General features: G+C 35.6%; 1 protein-coding gene and 1 long non-coding RNA gene across 31 annotated transcripts in view; both read left to right on the top strand.

Annotated features, from left to right (window-relative positions):
* Nucleotides 1-20,212, top strand: part of LOC147842870 (uncharacterized) — a 469,436-nt gene that overhangs the window by 353,021 nt on the left and 96,203 nt on the right. The gene's annotated exons all lie outside the window — the stretch shown is intronic.
* The window catches only part of aak1a (AP2 associated kinase 1a), a 101,521-nt gene that overhangs the window by 42,636 nt on the left and 38,673 nt on the right, over nt 1-20,212 (top strand). For 12 of the 30 annotated variants that reach the window (XR_015498427.1, XR_015498426.1, XM_087265394.1 and 9 more), the window contains exons 11-14: nt 823-953; nt 10,374-10,567; nt 13,855-14,033; nt 15,914-16,000. Coding sequence is in view for 25 of the 30 variants with exons in the window: in XM_087265394.1 (XP_087121520.1) it covers nt 823-953; nt 10,374-10,567; nt 13,855-14,033; nt 15,914-16,000 (591 nt within the window). In the remaining 5 variants the exon portion in view is untranslated. Of the gene's footprint in view, nt 1-822; nt 954-3,600; nt 4,393-4,439; nt 5,114-10,373; nt 10,568-13,854; nt 14,034-15,913; nt 16,001-19,644; nt 19,744-20,212 lie in introns of those variants that run through there. The other 18 variants (XR_015498425.1, XM_087265386.1, XM_087265390.1 and 15 more) reach the window with 6 other exon arrangements.

Below are 20,212 nucleotides of genomic sequence, written 5' to 3' on the forward strand. Positions count from 1 at the left end.
AACTGACACACACACAGCTCTGTAATTCCCTCTAGTTCAATCAGTGTGTCATCAGAGAGAGCTTTTAAAGGCTCACTAATGAGCCTGAGCTATTGAGCCCCTGACATACTGAATCCTACAGAGCTGTCATTTCACTTCCTATTACTCAAGTCAATCCTAATTAAAGCCTACACTTTTGATTATCCTGATTGTATTGTGGTCCTGCAGTTTTTTATTGTCAGATTAGCAGGGTAACACCATGCTCTAAAGCAGGGGTGGGGAATTAGTTTCCCCAATGGGCCACGTTAGACACTGGGGTGGTTTTAGAGGAACTGACCAATACAGTTAACACAGTTCTGCCCAAAATATGAAATGTTTTACAAACAAAACAAAACAGTATGTCAAACCAAAGTCCCTTTAAGGCAAGTCATTTCACTTTGCGGCCATCTTTGAAATGCCTCTCAAACTGTATGTTTGTGCATTCTTTCTGAATTGGGAATCATCACATTTTGCAAAATTGCTTGCCAAGCTTATGATTACATTACATATTTGGAATCACCAATACAATGAAACAACAACTATCTCTTTAGTTTCATTTCTAAACGTTCGAAATTCACGTCCATGATGTTTTTTTTGTTTTGTTTTCATTATTTTCCATTATATATATATATATATATATATATATATATATATATATATATATATTTTTTTTTTTTTTTTTTTTTGCATATCAGGTTTCATAATCCTTAAATGTTTTCAGTGTTCTTCCTTGTCTTGTGTAAGAATGTGGTTTGGGGGTTGTGTGTGTTTGCGTGTTTAATCCAGATTTCTGTGAATTCACAGGTGTCAACATGGCTTCCCAGCCTCCTGTCGCTCAGCAGCAAGCCACTCCCTCTCCACCACAGACCACACCCCAGCACGCACAACTGTTTGTGCAGCAGCAAAATACAGCCTTCTTTACTGCTCAACAGCAGGTAACTACTGAATGACTAACAATGTAATATCACATGAAAAAAGTGTTTGCCCCATTTTTTTTTTTTTTTTTTGCCACACTTCAATGTTTCAGATTAAATTTCACTAAATTTCAGATTAAAATTTGACATATTAGTCAGACATAGCACAAGTAAATACATCATGCAGTCTTGAAATGGTTTTTATTATTATGGGAAAACAAAACACAAAACTGCATAGATCCAAAGATCCGAGATCCAAAGAAATTCATAAACAATTGAGATCATTCATTCATTCATTTTCCTTCGGGTTAGTCCCTTATTTATCACGGGTCGCCACAGCAGAATGAACTGCCAACTATTCCGGCATATGTTTACGCAGTGGATGCCCTTCCAGCCGCAACCCAGTACTGGGATATGAGATAATAATTGATCAAATAAAATTGAGATCTACCAGTCTGGAAAAGGTTATAAAGTCATATCTTATGCATTGGGACAGCAGCGAACCACAGAGAGATCCTTTATCTACAAATGGCAAAAACATGGAACTGTGAAGAACCTTCGCAGGAGTGGCCGGCCGACCAAAGTTACACAGAGAGCACAGTGACAACTTATCCAGGATGTCATAATAGACCCCACAACAACATCAAAAGAACTACATGCTTCAGTTGCCTCAGATAAGATGAGTGTTCATGACTCCACCATATGAAAGAGACAAAAATAGGCAAACACAGTTTGCATGTCAAAGATAAAAGACAAAAAGCACTGCTGAGCACAAAGAACATAAAGGCTCATGTCAGTTTGGCCAGAAAACATCTTGATGATCCCCGAGACTTTTGAGAGAATACTATGTGGACTGACCAGACAGTTTTTGGAATGTGTGTGTCCAATTATGTGTGGTGTAATAGTAACACAGCATTTCAGAAAAATCCAACCAACTGTAAAATGGGGGTGGTGGTCGTGTGATGCTGTTTTGCTGCTTCAGGATCTGGAAGACTTGGGGGCCGATCAAACCAAACATGCATTTACATTCCAAAAACACGAGGCGCCGCCATACTGCCTTCTTTGTTTGCTATAAAAAAAAAAGTGCTGGACCTTTTTTTTTATGTCGCTAGGCAACGAGTAAATCAGCTGGGTATTGTGCGAGTGTTGCTGTTGATATTAATATAATTTTATTATTTAATATTATTGTGATATTCTAGATTTGTAAAGCCATACAGCTCTGGAAAACTCAAAACAGCAACCACAATTCTCTCCTCCGTCTTCAAAACTCTCTGTTGTTGTCTTGACAACAAAAACAAAGCAGGCACGTCAACAGAAACCCCGCCTCTGCTTTCATTTGATTGGAGAATAAAAAAGACTGACGTAATGCTTTTTTTTTTTACTCTGTTTACTTTTTTTTCGACTGCAAGCGCACGGTGCACGAGGGCAAAAACACAAAGCACAGCTGTCGGTTAAAACGTGGGGCGCTGGGTGCATAAGCAGCGCGCAAAACACTTCAGCCATTAGCAAACCATTCAAAAAAAGGCGCCTCAGTGTGAACGGCCTTTTGCTGTGATAAATGCAACCATGAATTCTGCTGTTTATCAAAATATGCTAAAGGAGAATGTTCGGCTGTTTTTTGTGACCTCAAGCTGTAGCTTGTTCTGCAGCACGACAACAATCCAAAATACACCAGCAAGTGCACTTCTGAATGGCTTAAGAAAAACAAAATAAGACTTTGGAGTGGCCTAGTCAGAGTCCTGACCTGAATCCTATTAAGAAGCTGTGGCATGGCTTTAAAAAAGGCGGTTTATGCTCAAAACCCTGCCAGTGTGACTGAATTACAACAATTCTGCAAAGATGAGTGGGCCAAAGTTTCTCCACAGTGCTGTAACACAGTGGTTCTCAAAGTGGGGGTCGGGACCCCCCAAGGGGTCGCGAGACAATGAAGGGGGGTCGCCTGGTGATTTCCAAAAATCTATTCATTTATATTAAACCATAAGAATTACCATATTTTATCAATAAACTACTGAAGAGAAAAATTGTTGTTTATAGTTAATATATACTATATAGTTACTACTGTAGCTTATAGTTACTAGTTCTATTGGATTGCGACCCCTGGTGTAATTACATAATTTTAAAGACACACCAATGGCAACAGATGCAGCAGATTGATTTTATAATATCAGGGTAAACTTTCTGGCACATTTACAACTCTGATTTACATTAAAAAAAGATTAAACTAAGAATAAACTTGGGTCTATTGGTGTGTGTACGCTATTGCATGCAAGGTTTCTGTATATATCACCTCAGAGGATATTGGGGGTCGCGAGTCACTAGCATTGTTATTTTGGGGGTCGCAAGCTAAAAAGTTTGGGAACCCCTGCTGTAACAGACTGATTGCAAATTATCAAAATGCTTTATTGTAGTTGTTGCTGCTAAGGGTGGCCCAAACCATTATAAGGTTTCATACAGAGCTACATTTTGTTTTCCCTTAATAATAAAAACATTCATAGGATGAATGCATGCAAGATTACACCCCTTTACCCTGCTTTTGTTTCTAATTAAATATATTATTTTACTCACAAATATGTCATTATGGAAGTCAAATTGATTGCAATTACCGTCATTCTATTCATCGTTTGTGTTGTCATTTGTTTTGTTGCATCTACTGTTCTTCCTATCAAAGCAGAATCACTCAACGCAGACACAAATGCCAGCTGCATCTCCCTCCACACAATCTAAACCTAAGAATAGGGCACCCCCTCCACCCATGCACCACCCTCAACCCGATCGCCTGACAACACTATCAGCAACCGCACAGACAAAACCCAAAGCAATGGCCCCAGCCCCGCCTGCTGAATCTTCACATAGTGTAGATGGTGAGGCCTCCGTGTCTGCGCAACCTAAAACCAAAGCTATGGCACCTCCACCCCCTGCATCACATGCCTCCACCACCCTGCCTCCACCTAACAGCACCTCAGCAGCATCCACTTACTCTGGAGGAGAGCCAGAGCAGAGGGTAACCATTCAGTCATCTGTGGCTGATCTATTAGGCTGCATTCACACTGCAGATCTTGATGCTCAGTTCCGATTTTGTTACTGTATTTGATTTTATTTGTTTATTTTGACGACCCGCTGTCCAGACAGAATCTGCCATTTCTGCTCAATGATTTTGGGAGTAGCATTTACTGAAAATGTAATATATTAAATAAAAAATATTACCTTTTAAACTTTTATGTAATGCGTACAGTGCAGATCCAATTAGATCCACTTAATTGGTAAACAAAGCAAGTCTCTCATATAATATATCTACTAAAAGACAAAGTATTACTTTACAAACTGTATTGTATATAAATCATATGAACGCCATGGTTTCCGCTACATTCATTTTTCCATGGCTGGGCACCACGCCAAAATTCATTCCGCCACGGCTACATTACAGCTTCTTATTCAAAACATTTTAATTGTTTAAAAGCGGGTGATAATCGCACTAAAACGTATTAAAGGGTAAGTGAATTATAGCAGCGCAAACTTTTCTGTAACTGTAGTAGTGCTGTGCATCATTTGTTTAACCCTTTAAGGTGACTTACTGACTGGCTGACAGTTGCGTGAGGCCAGCAAACACGACGTATAGCCGCTTCACTTTACTTCAAGACGCATTAATGCTATTCTGTAGGTCTATTAAAGACATTCATAAACATTACTAGCAAATCTAGTAAATGCTGGAGACATACTCGTTACCTAAACGCACTAAATTGCACTCAGCAGCGTTTGTTTTAGAGCGCACAAGAAGATCTGCGCGCTTTAGAAGTGGCTTATATTTGAGGGGGCGTGCAAGATGCAAGAAGTTTTGTGAACGAGCACAAGCAGAGATTCACAATGCGATCTCGACTTCTAAAACTGCTCTCAAGTCATTTGTCATTGAAAGAACGCCACCGGTATTTGGTAGATCTGTGTAAAAAAAAAAAAAAGGCCTGCCAAAAAAATCCTAGAGGAAACACTGAACGCTTTCATACTAGTCAATAATATTACTGAAATTCATTTAAAAACTGAATAAATATAAATGTTCGCAAATAATTGTTTACCCAAACTTATTTATGGGGTAAAACCTGGGCCTTCCGATGTCTGCATTTACACAACAAAGTTAGTTATATCGTGATAAATATCGTTAAATACCGTTTCTATGGATCATTTTAAGAAGCTTCTTAAGACGCGTCTTTTTAGAACTTGCTTTGTGATTGTTACCGTCACGTTTATGCGATTTGTAATCTGTTGCGTGTTATTTTATTAATTATTTCAGTATTTAGTTTGTTTAAAATTTGACAGGACAGGGTATTGCAGCACAATTCCCTGAAATGCATCAAACACACACTCAAAACAATATTTGACAATAAAAATACTAATATATAACATGGTAAGGTAAAAACAACAATTAAAAAGCATCAAACACTATAAATTATAATTGATCCGTACAACATTATTAGTGTGACTGATAGTTTGTTTTGGTGTTTTTTCGACTTCTGGCTTGTTACTTGGATTTTATGTAATTCTGACTTGGGTTGCATTTTTATTTGTTGTTTTATATCTTGTAGCACTTTGAGTTTAAAAAAAAAAAAATAAAAAAAAATAAAATTTATAATTTTATTATAAATAAAATGTGATATTATTATTTCTAATAATAATATTATTGTTATCGCAATACTCTCGAACAGTATCGCGTAACACATATTTTATTAGTCATGAAGGATCAGTCGCGGTTTTGTGTCGTTAATGAGCTATCCCAAGAACGCCCATATGAAATAAATGTGCTGTATTTACTAACAATACACAAAATGCTACAAATATGTTTCAGTTGATAATTGTAAAATTATTTAATTGAATCGATAATTGAATCATTTTAATTGATATTCATTTAGATCGTCATAATGTACCGTAACATGTTTGACTGTAGATTAAGATATTTCATTTGCGTTTGTTCATCCTGTTGTGTATTATTGACGTCAACACCTACCCCAACTCTTAACCTACCCCATACAGTAAGGGCTGCACAATACATCCCAATGTTATATTATTACTATATTAGATTATTATTGTATTATGTTATTAATACTATATTCGTTTGTATTGTTTTACACAGCGAATGTTGCTTTCATTCTCTCTCTCGTTGACATGCTTAAATGCATGGACTTGTTCTTCATGACAATATATAAGCCTTTTTTGTTCTTGTATAAGAGATTTAAGGTTTTGGACTCGTGAAGAACTTTGTTCTGAAATAAAAGTGTCTGGTTTTCGTCATTCGCTTTTTGTACCGACTTGTAAAAATCCGATCTACCCGCTTACACTGCAGACACAAGGGCACGGATCCCATTTATATCAGTTACATTTCCACATATGAATGAGGCATGAATCTGATCTGAGTAAATCGATATCCCATGTCATTTTTTTCTGCTTTCACATACATGGGCCATATCCGATCTGTGAAATAAAAAAATGGAATTGGGTTAACCATGCAGTGTAAATGCAGCCTAGTGATTCTCTTTGCTTTGTAAAAACGTTTTCCTCTCAACTCAATTTCTTGCACCTTCCAACTGTTCTGATTTTTTAGCATGTAGTTTTTCATGAAATCAGTAGGTGACTGCATAGTTTCTGAATAACTCTTTCTGCAGGACAAGATGTCGTTAAGACAAATCTTCTGTCTATAGACTAGTTTTGGTGGAGGCCATGTTGAATTTCACACAGATGAAAATGAGACGCATGCATGCATAAAGGTCTTAGATTACACGTCATTTTCAACATGCACATCTGTTTATTAAAGGTTTGGTATGCGGAAATTGTTAAGATGTTTTGTCATCTGAAAAGATGACAAAATGTTGTTTAACTGCCATGCAGTACATTTAACTAAATACTTCTGTCCCTGATAGTCTCATTTTCATTAGTGTCGAAAATTAAATATGCTGCTAACTTTGTTGTGAACACATGAAGTTCATCTTTGTTTAAAAAAAGGACACGACAATTTCAGAAGCCATGTAGCTTTTGTTCTTCCACAAAACAGATATTTAGCAGAATGTTCACATTTTTAATGAAGTTTTTTTAATTTAAAAATAAATGAATAAATAAATAAACATTTTAAATCGTCATACTGTCATTCTCTCTTATACATTTGTAAATGAATAAATGGGAAAGTCATTTTCAAAAAAAAGACAATCACCGTTTTCTGAGTCTTTCAGAAATCAAGTTGTTGTTTTTTTTGCATATGTACTCTTTAATGCTCAATGTAAAACCATGTGTTCTGAAAACTGATAAAGCTCTGGCACAGCGTACATACTTGTGTTGATTTATATAAAACATATTTAGATGTTACGTCAAATTACGGTGTAGGCCAGGTTTAACATTTATTGTTGAGAATTAGTTTTTTTCTTTGAAATATAGCACACATGAATTGAATTCGCTACTGTCATTTAAAGCTCAACAACTTCACCTCCATTATATGGAAAAATCATGCTTAAAAATAAACTGATATGGCTTTGAAATGGAATGAGGGTTAATAAGTTAAAGGTTTGAGCAGAATGCATTTGTCTATTTAAATGAACACAAATTACAAATTCATCTGCCAAAAAAAAAGAAAAAAACATTTTTAATGGTGAACTTTTGTGTACTTTCTCATTTTCGCAGATCAACCTTTTCTGGGAACACTTTACATAAAGGGGGTGTTCATGAGACTGTCATGGCACCTTTTACTCATGTTATGAATATAAAGAATATTTTATGCATTAATTATATTATGACAACTGTCGTTAGGTTTCATTCCCTCAGTTCAACACTTTAAATGCTGTGACGACACTGTTTGAGATGTCTTCATGACAACTTGACCAAAAAAATATATCACAAAGACAACTGTCTTTGTCTTTTGCTGCGTCTGAAATCGCATACTTCCATACTATATAGTACGCTAAAAACATTATGAGAGCTGAGTAGTAGTATGTCAGAATTCACAGAATTCGAAAAACAGTATTCGAGAAGTACCCGGATGGCCTACTACTACTTGGAGACCGCCACAGTAGTAAAAAGTTGGTCTTCCAGAAAGCCAATAATCCTTCTGTTATTCAGACAAGATCTGGCTTCCAAATCGTCACACTTTTCTTCTAATTTTACCTCAGTAGCCAAAAGAGTGATGTGAATTATTGCAGTTTTCAGAGTCTGAATGTTGCCTAGAGCCATATCGAGCTCAGTCAGATGACCCCCGCGGCCATATCATGTTCATCCGAGGGCCGTGATATCAACCGAACATGTGAAAAGAGAATGTTCCATATCCTTCACCGTACTTCTCAGTGTCAACATTTCAGTTTGCGTCGATACCATCGTGTTCGAGAATTCCGCGAGGATGCGTTAGCTGTTGCAGGCTGCTGTTGCGAAGGCTGCGCGTTAGCCCCTTTATTGCCTTTAGTTTTCATCTTCGTTGGTCTTCCGGAACACCAATAATCCTTTCGTTATTCAGACGAGATCTGGCTTCCAAATCTTTACACTTCTAATTTTACCACAATAGCTTAAAGAGAGTTAGCGTTTTCATGTAGGACAGTGATATCAACCGAACATGTGGAAAGAGAATGTTCCATATCCTTCACCGTACTTCTCAGTGTCGACATTTCAGTTTGCATTGATAACATCGTGTTGGAGAATTCCGCCTTCACGACTTGGTTCACTTTTGATGGTCAAAAAGTCATCGCCAAGCATGGACCATAGTTCGGACCGTAATATTTCTGCCAGATCGCGGCGAAGTGATGAAATAATTTCCGTTTTAAGAGTCTGAATGTCGCCTGGAGCTGTATCAAGCTTAGTCAGATGACCCCCCCACAGCCATATCACGTTCATTCGACGATACGTTAGCTGTTGCAGGCCGCTGTTATTATCTGCAGGCACTTGATATTAAGTAAAAATGTGCATTAATTCAGAAAGAATTACAAATTCTGCAGGACCTCCTAGCGAACACAACCTACTCCATAGCTCACCTAACAGGAAGTCTCTGGCCTACTACTTCTAGTGAGATTCTGAAGTGTGCATCCAATGGACGCTATGCGTTCCTATAATACAACGCAAGAGAATTCATGAATGGGAGTGAAGCTACGCAACTGACGCGGGTAGGTCACGTGATTATGACAAAATAGCAGTTGTAGTATGTCCAAGTTCAAGTCATACGACTCGCATTCATACTGTTCTAACAGCAGAGTAGTAAATTCAAATGTAGTACCTACTGCGTGGTAGGCGATTTCGGACGCAGCCATTGTCATGACCCCTTGACATTACCAAGGCAACATAACTTGTCATAAATCTGTCATAAACATTATTGTCATGGATGATTTTCTGATCACTATTTTCATTTAGTGTTGTCACAAAACTGGAATTCGGTACCAATGAAAAAACTTTCAATTCCTGCTAACGTTTGAGTGTTGTTGAGCTAACGTTTCAGTGTTGTTGAGCACGTTCTTTATATGCCCAACAGAAATGACTGTGATTGGCTGTTAAGGTCATCAGTTCACCAAACACACTGCTGTTTCCTGAGTGTAACCACAGATACAAGAACACTGGAGTGTTATAAGTCATGTCGATCAGCTGGTTTATCTAAAAGCTGACAGACGAGCAATCCACTGCTAAATCGCGGCTTTAAAACGCTCCAGTGTCCCGATATCTGTGGTTACGCTCAATAAACAGCGGTGAATTCGGTGTACTGATGGCCTTCATGGCCAATCACAGTCATTTCTGTTGAGCACGTGAACACAATGGCAAAAGAGCGCTGTCAAAGAATGCACTTAACCGCTCAAATGTTAGCGGGACATAGACGCTTTTAAAATGTTAGTATCAATTGGTGCCGAATTCTCATCAAAAGTGTCAATCCTCTTTTAATAAATGTTTAGGTGTCATCAATATTTAATGACATTTTAATGATGAATTCAATTTGTACCACTGTAGTTGAGGCAAGAAAAATATTATGACTCTGATATAAATGTCCTGGCACAATTGCAATGGCGATTACTTATTACAATCAGGTAATGATTTCTTGATTATATCAAGTCATGACAAAGACAGGTTATAACATTTTTGGTCGTGTCAAGTAACAAAGTTATGACAAACATGTCATAACAAAGACATCTTAAACATAGTCACCACTTAAATAATAAATGGTAATGACGCTTAATAACAATGGTAATAAGCTTTCATATATTCTTATTCATATTTAAGTGTCATGTCATTATTTTGAATGTTTTATGACAGTCTTATGAACATCCCTTTAAAGTATAAGGGGTTACCCACTTTTTCCCTCAACAAATCAGTGCAATTTTGTATTTCTCAATTCTGTAACTCTTTCTTCACTTTATGAAGATGACCCTTACCACTGAACAAATTTAATTTCCTCATGCATATCCTCGTCTTTAATGTTGTTCTGTATCTTCCTTTGTGTAAAAGTCTGCTGCCGGAAGTCGTGGAGTGCATAAAGTCGGCTCTTTGACTCCACCCTCTTCCCCTAAAGCCGCCCCTAAGGGAGGACACAGAAGAATACTAAGTGATGTCACGCACAGCACCATATTTGGAGTTCCTGTGAGCAAATCCACCCAACTGCTTCAAGCTGCAGCTGCAGAAGCCAGCCTCAACAAATCAAAGTAAATAATTCATTTGTATATTATTATAGAATGTTATATATAATTATTATTATTATTATATGATGTTATATATTATTACTTTATACATATATTTGTATATATCATTATTTTATGTGTTATTATTATTATATAATGTTATATATTATTTTTTATACAACAGTTCTGTCTGGTTCTTGAATCTGATTGGCTGTTAGCCAGTAACATCACACAAAGGCCTCTTCACCCTTCACCTCTGTGTAATAATCTTCCCACATACAGCAAGCAACAAGCAGAAAGGCTACAGTTTGACAAATATTACTGCTGTTACACAACAAAATGTACTTTTGAGGCTTTTATTAGTCAAGAATGTAGTTGTTTAGATTGCAACTATGCAGTTTATTTGTAAGAATAGTGCCTATTTTAAAATATTTAATATTTTTAAGAGCTCGTTAGCGGCCAAAGACGGTTGACGTTGTCTAGATGGCGCCAGAACCGCATAATAAGCCCGTGCTCAGTGTGTTCTCTTGAGTGCTAATAAAAATCTGAAAAATGGAAGCCTTGTGGTTTTTAAAGTGGACCGGATAGAGTCAGTAAGAAGCTGCAAAAAAGAAGCTGGATTCAGCCTTGTCCCTCCTTATCGCAAACACAACAGCAGTCTGGTGAGAAATCTCTGTAGACGGATGGCATTTCATGTCACATTCAGCCTTAAAATCTTAAAATGTGAGCAAAATTTGCTGTTTTGTCATCACCTTAAGGGGGTCACACACCAGAAACGCAGCTTCACATTACGCTATAGAGAGTCATTCAAACACTAGCCCTAAAGTGACGTTGGTGAAGTAACGACTTCTACTGTTCTGACGTCAGCTGCAGATGAATGGCGGAAGAATGTAGTTCCTAATACAAAAGGGTTTTAGACTCTCTGTGTTTGATTTTCTTTTTTATGTACACGATTGTGCAGTCGAACTGTTGTATAAACGCAATATCACACTTCGGAGCCTGCGGCCTCGTGATAACGCACGCCTCCCACCAGTGCTGATATACAGCCATAGCACACTGCTACGAGTGTGATATTGCTCATATATATATATATTTATATATATATATATATATATATATATATATATATATATATATATATATATATATATATATATATATATATATATATATACAGTATATACAGTATATATATATATATATATATATATATATATATATATATATAAAATTATTTTATATGTTTTTTTATATAAATTTATAGATTGTTATTTTTATGTAATCTTACATATTACTATTGTTATGTTATATATTATTATTATTTTACATAAATTTGTACACAATATCACAACATCCCATACTAACTCAAAATTAGGCACTGCATTCTGGCAGTAAGTTAAACGATGGCCTTACATGCTGTTTTGGGTGTAGTTAGTTACAAAGTAAATGGTTACTATAATTTAAAATAGCTTTCTGGTAAATAAGTAAAGGATTACTTTTGATTTTTAGGCCATTTATTAGCCATTACTGCCTAAAATACTGAACATAAATTCAACCATTCTGTATAAAAAAAAACTTTTTCTGTTTGAAAAAGTCTGGTAAGTATATATTATTTATAAATTATTCATATCACAGTTAAAATTAAAAGTTAAGTGTTTTTTTTAAAGATTAAAATCCAAAAATCATTTTGTGAGCTGTTTCTGTTTTTTTTATAATTTTATTAATTTTTTAAATAATTTTTGTTAATATTTAATTCAATTCACCTTTATTTGTAAAGCGCGTTTACAATGTACATTGTGTCAAAGCAGCTTCATATAAAAGATTGTAGTAAATTGAACAGTGTAGTTCAGTTTTCAGAGTTTAAGTTCAGTTTAGTTCAGTTCAGTGTGGTTAATAATCGTTACTGAGATTATAACTGTCAGGAAGACTATTTTTACATTTGTGCTTGATTATACACTAATAACACCCGTACACTCAATCACACACACTCATATTCTATGGCCATTTTAATTAATCCAAGTCATCTATACCAGGGGTTCCCAAACTTTACAGCCCGCGACCCCCAAAATGACAATGTCAGTGACTCGCGACCCCCATTTTTCAAGGGGGTGATACTGTAAATATACAAATGTTGCACACACAACTATAGGCAAATATAAACATGAGCATATTGACAACAAAAAAGTGCAACAGTCTATTAAACAAATAATGTTTTTTTTATAGTCATTTAATAATTTAATTACATTTTAATATAAAAATTAAAGGCTGATGACTGATTTTTATTAGTATGCTGTTGTTGTTCCTTTAACGCAACTATTAACTATCTTCTGTGGGTAATGAATAATATATGGTAATTCTAATAGTTTTATAACATATATTTGAGCTTTGAAAAGCACCAAGCGACCCCTTGTCATTGTCCCTCGACCCCCACTTTGAGAACCACTGATCTATACCACGTCTTTAGACTGTGGGGGGAAACTAGACCACCCGAAGGAAACCCATACCAACACAGGGAGAACATGCAAACTCCACACAGAAATGCCAACGGACCCAGCCGGGACTCGAACCAGCAACCTTCTCGCTGTGAGGCGACGGTGCAAAGCACTGAGCCACAGTGCCGCCACTTAAAGGGATAGTTTAGAAATGAAAATTCTGCCATCATTTGAATGCATTTCTTTCTGTTAAACACAAAAGAAGATACTTTGAAGAATGCTGGAAAAAGTTGTTTTTTTTCCTTCTATGGAAGTCAATGTGTCCCATCAAACAGCAATCTTCAAAATATCTTTGAAAAATTTTAAAACCACATGAGAGAGAGTAAATAATGAGGTTATTTTCCTTTATGGGTGAAGTAACCTTTTAATAACTTTACGGCCTATCCTCAACCAAACCACAGACTCTGCTGCTTCCACCATAGTGGTAGCTTTGCGCATTTCATCACAGAAACCTCTGTAAATCTCAATTTAACACACCATTAGAGAACATTGTATGACTCCATGTGTTAAGATTGTGCAAAGACACACAATAACTGATTTCAAAATAGCTTTTCCTTTTACATTCTGACACCAACTAGAAACTACAAATCTGCGAGGTCAGATTAACTCAATTAGTTTAAGTTCAGCCTAACACAATCAAATACAACAAACATTCATTTAAATCCAAGTGGAAGGAACTTGTTTCATTACTGCTTCATTTTACAGTGCAGAAACAAAGAAATGTTACAGCAAGGAAGATTGACATGAAGACTGAAATATGACAGCTATGGTGCATGCAATCTTGGTGTGGAACTTTCAAGTTTGCGTTGTTTTCTGTAGGTCGGCTAGCACTACTCCATCGGGGTCTCCATGTTCATCACAGCAAAGTGTTTATCAGCCAGCGGATGCTTCTGGACACTCGGCTGGAGCTACAGGATCCTGGAACCCATTTGGCGATGACAATTTCTCCAAGCTCACAGCAGAAGAGCTGCTGAACAAGGATTTTGCCAAACTGGATGGTAAAGCCAATGTTTTTAGATGAAATTAAAGCTGTGCATTGATTTAATAAGATAAATTGGTCTCTGATACAGTATCTGCGTAGTAGGTATGTGGTTTAGGCAAGTTCAAATATTCTCCTGAAGCTGTTTTATATGCTCATTTATAACCACAGGAGTTACCTTTAGAAGGAAAAGTTCTGCTTTGACCATATTTGGAATGGTCGTGAATATTAATGAGCTCTGCTTTGACACTCCGCAGCTATATCAATGCCTGCTTTCTGTAAAAATATTGAGTAGAATCCTTGTTAAACTTTTCAACTGAAGTAGTAGAGAGGTTTATTTTAGCTAGAAGGAATGAGTGAGCTTTTTTTAAGCCACCAGAGAAAACTAGTTAGCTTTTGAGCTCAGGCAGGATTCAATATCAACCTCTGCATAAACAAATGAGCTGCTGAACAAGCATTTTGCCAAACTGGATGGTAAAGCCAATATTTTGGAGGAAATGAAAGGTGCCATATATTGCATTTATTCATTAAGATCAAGTGTTCTCTGATATCTGCATAGTAGGTAAGTTTAAATATTTTCCAGAAGCTGTTTTATGTGCTCATTTATAACCACAGGAATTACCCCTAGAATGAAAATTTCTGCTTTGACCATATTTGGAATGGTCATGAATGTTAATGAGCTCTGCTCTGACACTCCACAGCTATATCAATGCCTGCTTTCTAAAGAAACATATTTTAACAACTTTAGTAGATTCCTTGTTAAACTTTTCAACTGAATAGAAGAGAGGTTTATTTTAGCTAGAAGGAATGAGTGAGCTTTTTTTAAGCCACCAGAGAAAACTAGTTTGCTTTTGAGCTCAGGCAGTATTCAATATCAACCTCTGCATAAACAAATGAGCTGCTGAACAAGCATTTTGCCAAACTAAATGGTAAAGCCAATGTTTTTGGATGAAATTAAAAGTGCCATATATTGGATTTATTCAACAAGATGAATCGTTCTCTGATATCTGCATAGTGGATAAGTTCAAGCATTCTCTAGAAGCTGTTTTATATGCTCATTTAAACCACAGGAATTACCCCTAGAATGAAAAGTTCTGCTTTGACCATATTTGGAATGGTCATGAATGTTAATGAGCTCTGCTCTGACACTCCACAGTTATATCAATGTCTGCTGTCTTTAGAAAAAAAATAAGTAGAGTAGTGTAGATTCCTTGTTAAACTTTTTAACTGAAGTAGTAGAGGGGTTTATTTTTGCTTGAAAGAATGACTGAGCTATTTTTAAGCCACCAGAGAAAAAGATTTAATATTAACCTCCGCATAGACAAATGATTTTTATAAATTGTGTCTGTGTCCTTTCACTCTAGAAAAATCACAGTTAAAGCGAAGTGATATGACACGATGCATAAACAAGTATTGAACACTTGCGCTTAGCAAGTTTACGTGTGTTTGTTGCCTCATCACAAACATACAGGGAAAATATAAAAATTTTTACAATATACAAATATACAAAATATGCAAATATGTGAAAATATGCAAATATACGCCAAATAAATGCTATATTTACATATTTTCACATATTTGTATATTTTCACCCATGTAAACTTGCTGAGCGTAATTGTTCAATACTCGTTATGCCTCTTTAGGGGGAGCTGAATACATTTCTAATCTGTATATCCAGCTTTTTACATTCTGACGAGCTGTGAATAGATAACTTCTTAAACTTCCCAATGGAAACCAGACTCAAGTTGTACTCATATTTATGCTTTATGTGCCTAGGTATATCCAGATTTTCATTATGTGGTCATTTTAACTCCTTCTTTTTTAGATATGCTGCACACTTTACTGTATTTTAGCAACCCTCCACAGTAACGTGTGTGTGTGTGTTTTGTGTGATTCTAGCCAAGACAGCAGAGAGATCCTGTCCTGAAAATCTGATTTCTGGGTTGCAGTCTGTGTCATCCAATAAAGGCTTTCTCCAGGGAGGAGGTACAGTTTATTTATCTCTCTATATTTCTCTATGTCTGTCCCAGTGCTTACTGGGAGCCTGTTAATTCTTAGGAAAGAACCGCAATGTTGCAAATGCTGTTAATTGCTTCCAAACCTAGAACATTTCAACCGGTTATGTAAGGGGGACAGTGCTTAACAAATTACCACAAACTCTGCAATGCAATGTCAATTTTACACAATTCGTCAAATTTCCACCCTCCTTTTTTTGTCTTGAAAGCGTGCCGCACTGCAACAGTAAAATAAGTTGTGGATGTATATTCGTCACTTCTTAACGGTCTGGTCTTTTGAGTTACTTTAAAAGCAGTAAACGTACTTGACCTCTTTGAGCCTTCCAGAAATAAAGTAACGTGCATCTCACCTGCTGGCAGCCTTGTGATAAGCCTTTCCTACTCCTATTTATAGAGCTAAAGACAGATAGGGCACTTTGCTTCTACCTGCTTTCTTGGAAACACTGTGAACAAACACGCGTCAGTGATTAGATGCTGTTAAAGAGTAAACTTTGACCCATACTGCTGCTAGGTGATTGAGACCACTTAACTACGTGTTTATGGGTCAAAGATACAAAAAAGAAGAGCTTTAGTTTTGCCCTATACATTAGATCCTGTTTAATTGTTATTATTTATACATTTTTTTATATATATAAATAGGAATGATGATGCAGTTTTACTAACGTTCACTAAAGACAACTTCTAAAATTAAATTTCTTAAAGCCCAAAATATGTACGCCAGGCTTATTTAAAACGTGTGTCATTTGATGATTTGGAGGATAGTTCACCCAAAATGAAAATAATTCACCACCTCATTCACTCTCCATCATGTAGTTTTAAATCTTTATAGGTTCTTTCTTCTGTTTTGCTTCAGATATTTTGAAGAGTGCTTGTTGCCGGCACCCATTGACTTCCATAGTACGGGAAAATCTGCTATGGAAGTAAAAGGGGAGTCAGCTACCAGCATTTGATTTACTAAATTGTGCGCTTTATTAATTAGTTCCCCTCAATTTACTAAATTGTGTGCACGATTTGTTCATTCATTCTTTCAATTTACTAAATTATGCGCACAATTTATTAATTTGTTCCCTCAATTTACTAAAGTGATTAAGCTGAAGGAAAATGAATAAATGAATGTGCACCATTTATTATAAGTTGTGCACACAATTTAATATAATCCTTTTATTAGCAAAATTTTGTACACTATTTGTTCATTTATTGGTTAAATTTACTGAATTGTTTGCACAATTGATTACTTTGTTCTTACGATTTATTAAATTGTGTGCATGATTTATACATTGGTTCCCTTGATTTACTAAATTGTGCACGTGATCTTTTAATTTTCTAGATTTACTCAATTGTGTGCGCAATGTAATTCGTTCTTTCGATTCACTAAATTGTGTGCACAATTTGTTCATTCATCCATTTAATTTACTAAATTGTGTGCACATTAATTTATTATTTTAGATTTACTAAATTGTGTGCAGAATTTATTAATTTGTTTACTCTATTTACTAAATTTTGTGCATTTATTCATTAGTTTCCTCTATTTACTAAATTGTGCGCAAGATCTGTTCATTCTTTCCTTCAATTTACTAAATTGTGTGCACAATTTGTTCATTCATTCCTTTAATTTACTAAATTGTGCGCACGATTTGTTCATTTGTTCCTTTAATTTACTAAATTGAAGACAGGATTTATAAATTTGTTTAATGGATTTGCAAAATGGTGAACAGGATTTGTTCAATCATCCCTTTGATTTACTAAATAGTGCGTGTCATTTATTAATTTGTTCTCTCAACTTACTAAATTGCGCATATTAACTTTTTCCCTCGATTGACTAAATTGTGTGCACAATGTAATGTATTTCTTCAATTTACTAAATTGTGCACGCGATTTATTTATTTGTTCCTTCAAATTACTAAATTACAGGCACGTATTAATAATTTGTTCATTCGATTTGCTAGATTCTGCTTGTGTTTTATTAGTTAGTTCTCTCGATTTACTAAATTGTGCGTGCGATCTATTCATTTGTTCCCTTGGATTTACTAAATTCTGTGCGCAATGTAATTTATTCCTTCGATTTACTAAACTGTGTGCACATTTTTTTCATTCGTTCCTACAGTTTACAAAATTGTGCGTGCAATTTAAAAATAGTTGCCCTGATTTACTGAATTGCTTGTGCAATTTAAAAATAGTTCCCCTGATTTACTAAATTGTGCGTGTGATCTATTAATTTGTTCTCTTGATTTACTAAATTGTGTGCACAATGTAATTTATTCCTTCAATTTACTAAACTGTGCACAATTTCATTTCAAAATCGTTCCCTCGATTTACTAAGTTGTTTGCACAATTTATTAATTAATTTCCTCAATTTACTAGATTGTTTGCAAAATTTATTAATTTGTTTACTCAATTTACTAAATTGTTTGTGCAGTTTACTAATAGTTCCCCTGATTTACTAAATTGTGCGAGCGATTTAAAAATAGTTTCCCTAATTTACTAAATTGTCCACATTTTATTAATTCGTTCCTTTGATTTATTAAACTGTTCGCACAATTGATTAATTCATTCCTTCGATTTACTCAATTGTGCACATAATTTCTTTATTAGTGCCCTTGATTTACTAAATTGTGTTCACCATATATTAAATTGTTATTTCGATTTACTAAGTTGTGCACACAATTTAACTCATTCCTTTGATTCACTAAATTGTGCACACAATTTGTTAATTCATTCCTACAATTTACAAAATTGTGTGCACACTTCATTAATTTGTCCTCTATTAACTGTTGTTCACATGATTTATTCATTCGTTCCCTAAATGTACTGAATTGTGCACTCTTAATTAGTTTCCTCGGTTTACTAAATAATTTGAACAATTTATTATTTCAATCCTTCGTTGTATTATGTGCGCGCAATTTAATAATAGTTCCCTTGATTTACTAAATTGTGTTCATGATTTATTAATTTGTTTCTTTGCTTTTCTAAAATGTGTACACAATTAATTAATTTGTTCTTTTGATTTAGTAAATTTTGCGTGCAATTTATTCATTAGTTTCCTGGATTTACTGAACTGTGCGCCAATTTACATCTTATAGTTATATTTTTACGATTAGGTGAATAATGTTGTCTTCTACTGTATATTAATAGATCACATTCTGTGTAAGTATGTAATGGCATGTTATGTTCCAGATGTATGATTTTAATGATCATCTCTCAGATTTGTAGCGTTTGACTTTGCATGTAAAAGAGATGCGTTCTGAGCTGAAAGCACATAGAGTGGATTAACGTTTGCGGCTCTTACATAAGCCCAGTCTGCTAATCCTCTGCGAATCTGATGACACACACCAGATCATTATGGGTAAATTAAGGCGCAGGTAAACCTTTTGAGAGCTGTGGGATGCAAGGTCATGAAATTGGCAATCATGTGTACTCTTGCTCCATGGAAATTGAGATAAACACTTTCACCAACAAAATATAGTAGCAATACCAAGGGACCAATTGAAGCCAATATGAAATCTCCTTTTAAAGCCCTAGAAACTGCATAGTTGTGTAATAGAAGCTCCCAGACTCTGTCTTTTAAACTTTAAGCACATACATGTTTTAAGGTTGAATGTTTACTCTCTGCTTTAGTGAAAGTGGGTAAGCGAGCGTTCTGCTGTTCAGTGACCTGAGTCCTCCTCCTCTCCCCATACCCTCGTCCAAAATCCCTCTTTTCAATCAAACACTGTGAGTAAAACTCCAGCAAAGTGTGATTCTCAACTGATCCGCATGTGACTGCTTTAACGAACCAGTTGCACCATCTCAAACTTTTGCCAGTTTAACTAACAGCTTGCTTAGAGGTTGAGTATTTCTTTTTCTGTAATAACGTCAAGCCTGTGAAGTAAGGATTGTCTGTCTAACTCTCTAATAGGTTTCCTTCACAGTGTAGTATTGTACACAAGTGTTCTCAATCCTGGTCCTCACGACCCACCACTCTTCACATCTTATTTCAGGGTATCTGCGGGGTCTTAAAAAGTCTTAAAATTAATAAAATCTCAAAAGCTAAAATTTAGGCCTTGAAAAGTCTTAAATCTACCAGTATATTGTGTTAAAGAACCGTTTTTAACAAGTTTAAATTCTCCGTTGTTCATCTATAGTTACCCCATAGATGTATACACTAGATGTCGCCTGGCCTATTGTTGTCTATTGGACGGAATGC

This window comes from Danio rerio, chromosome 8, assembly GCF_052040795.2.
Source record: "Danio rerio strain M-AB ecotype USA chromosome 8, GRCz13ab, whole genome shotgun sequence".
In the NCBI taxonomy this organism is placed as follows: Eukaryota; Metazoa; Chordata; class Actinopteri; order Cypriniformes; family Danionidae; genus Danio; species Danio rerio.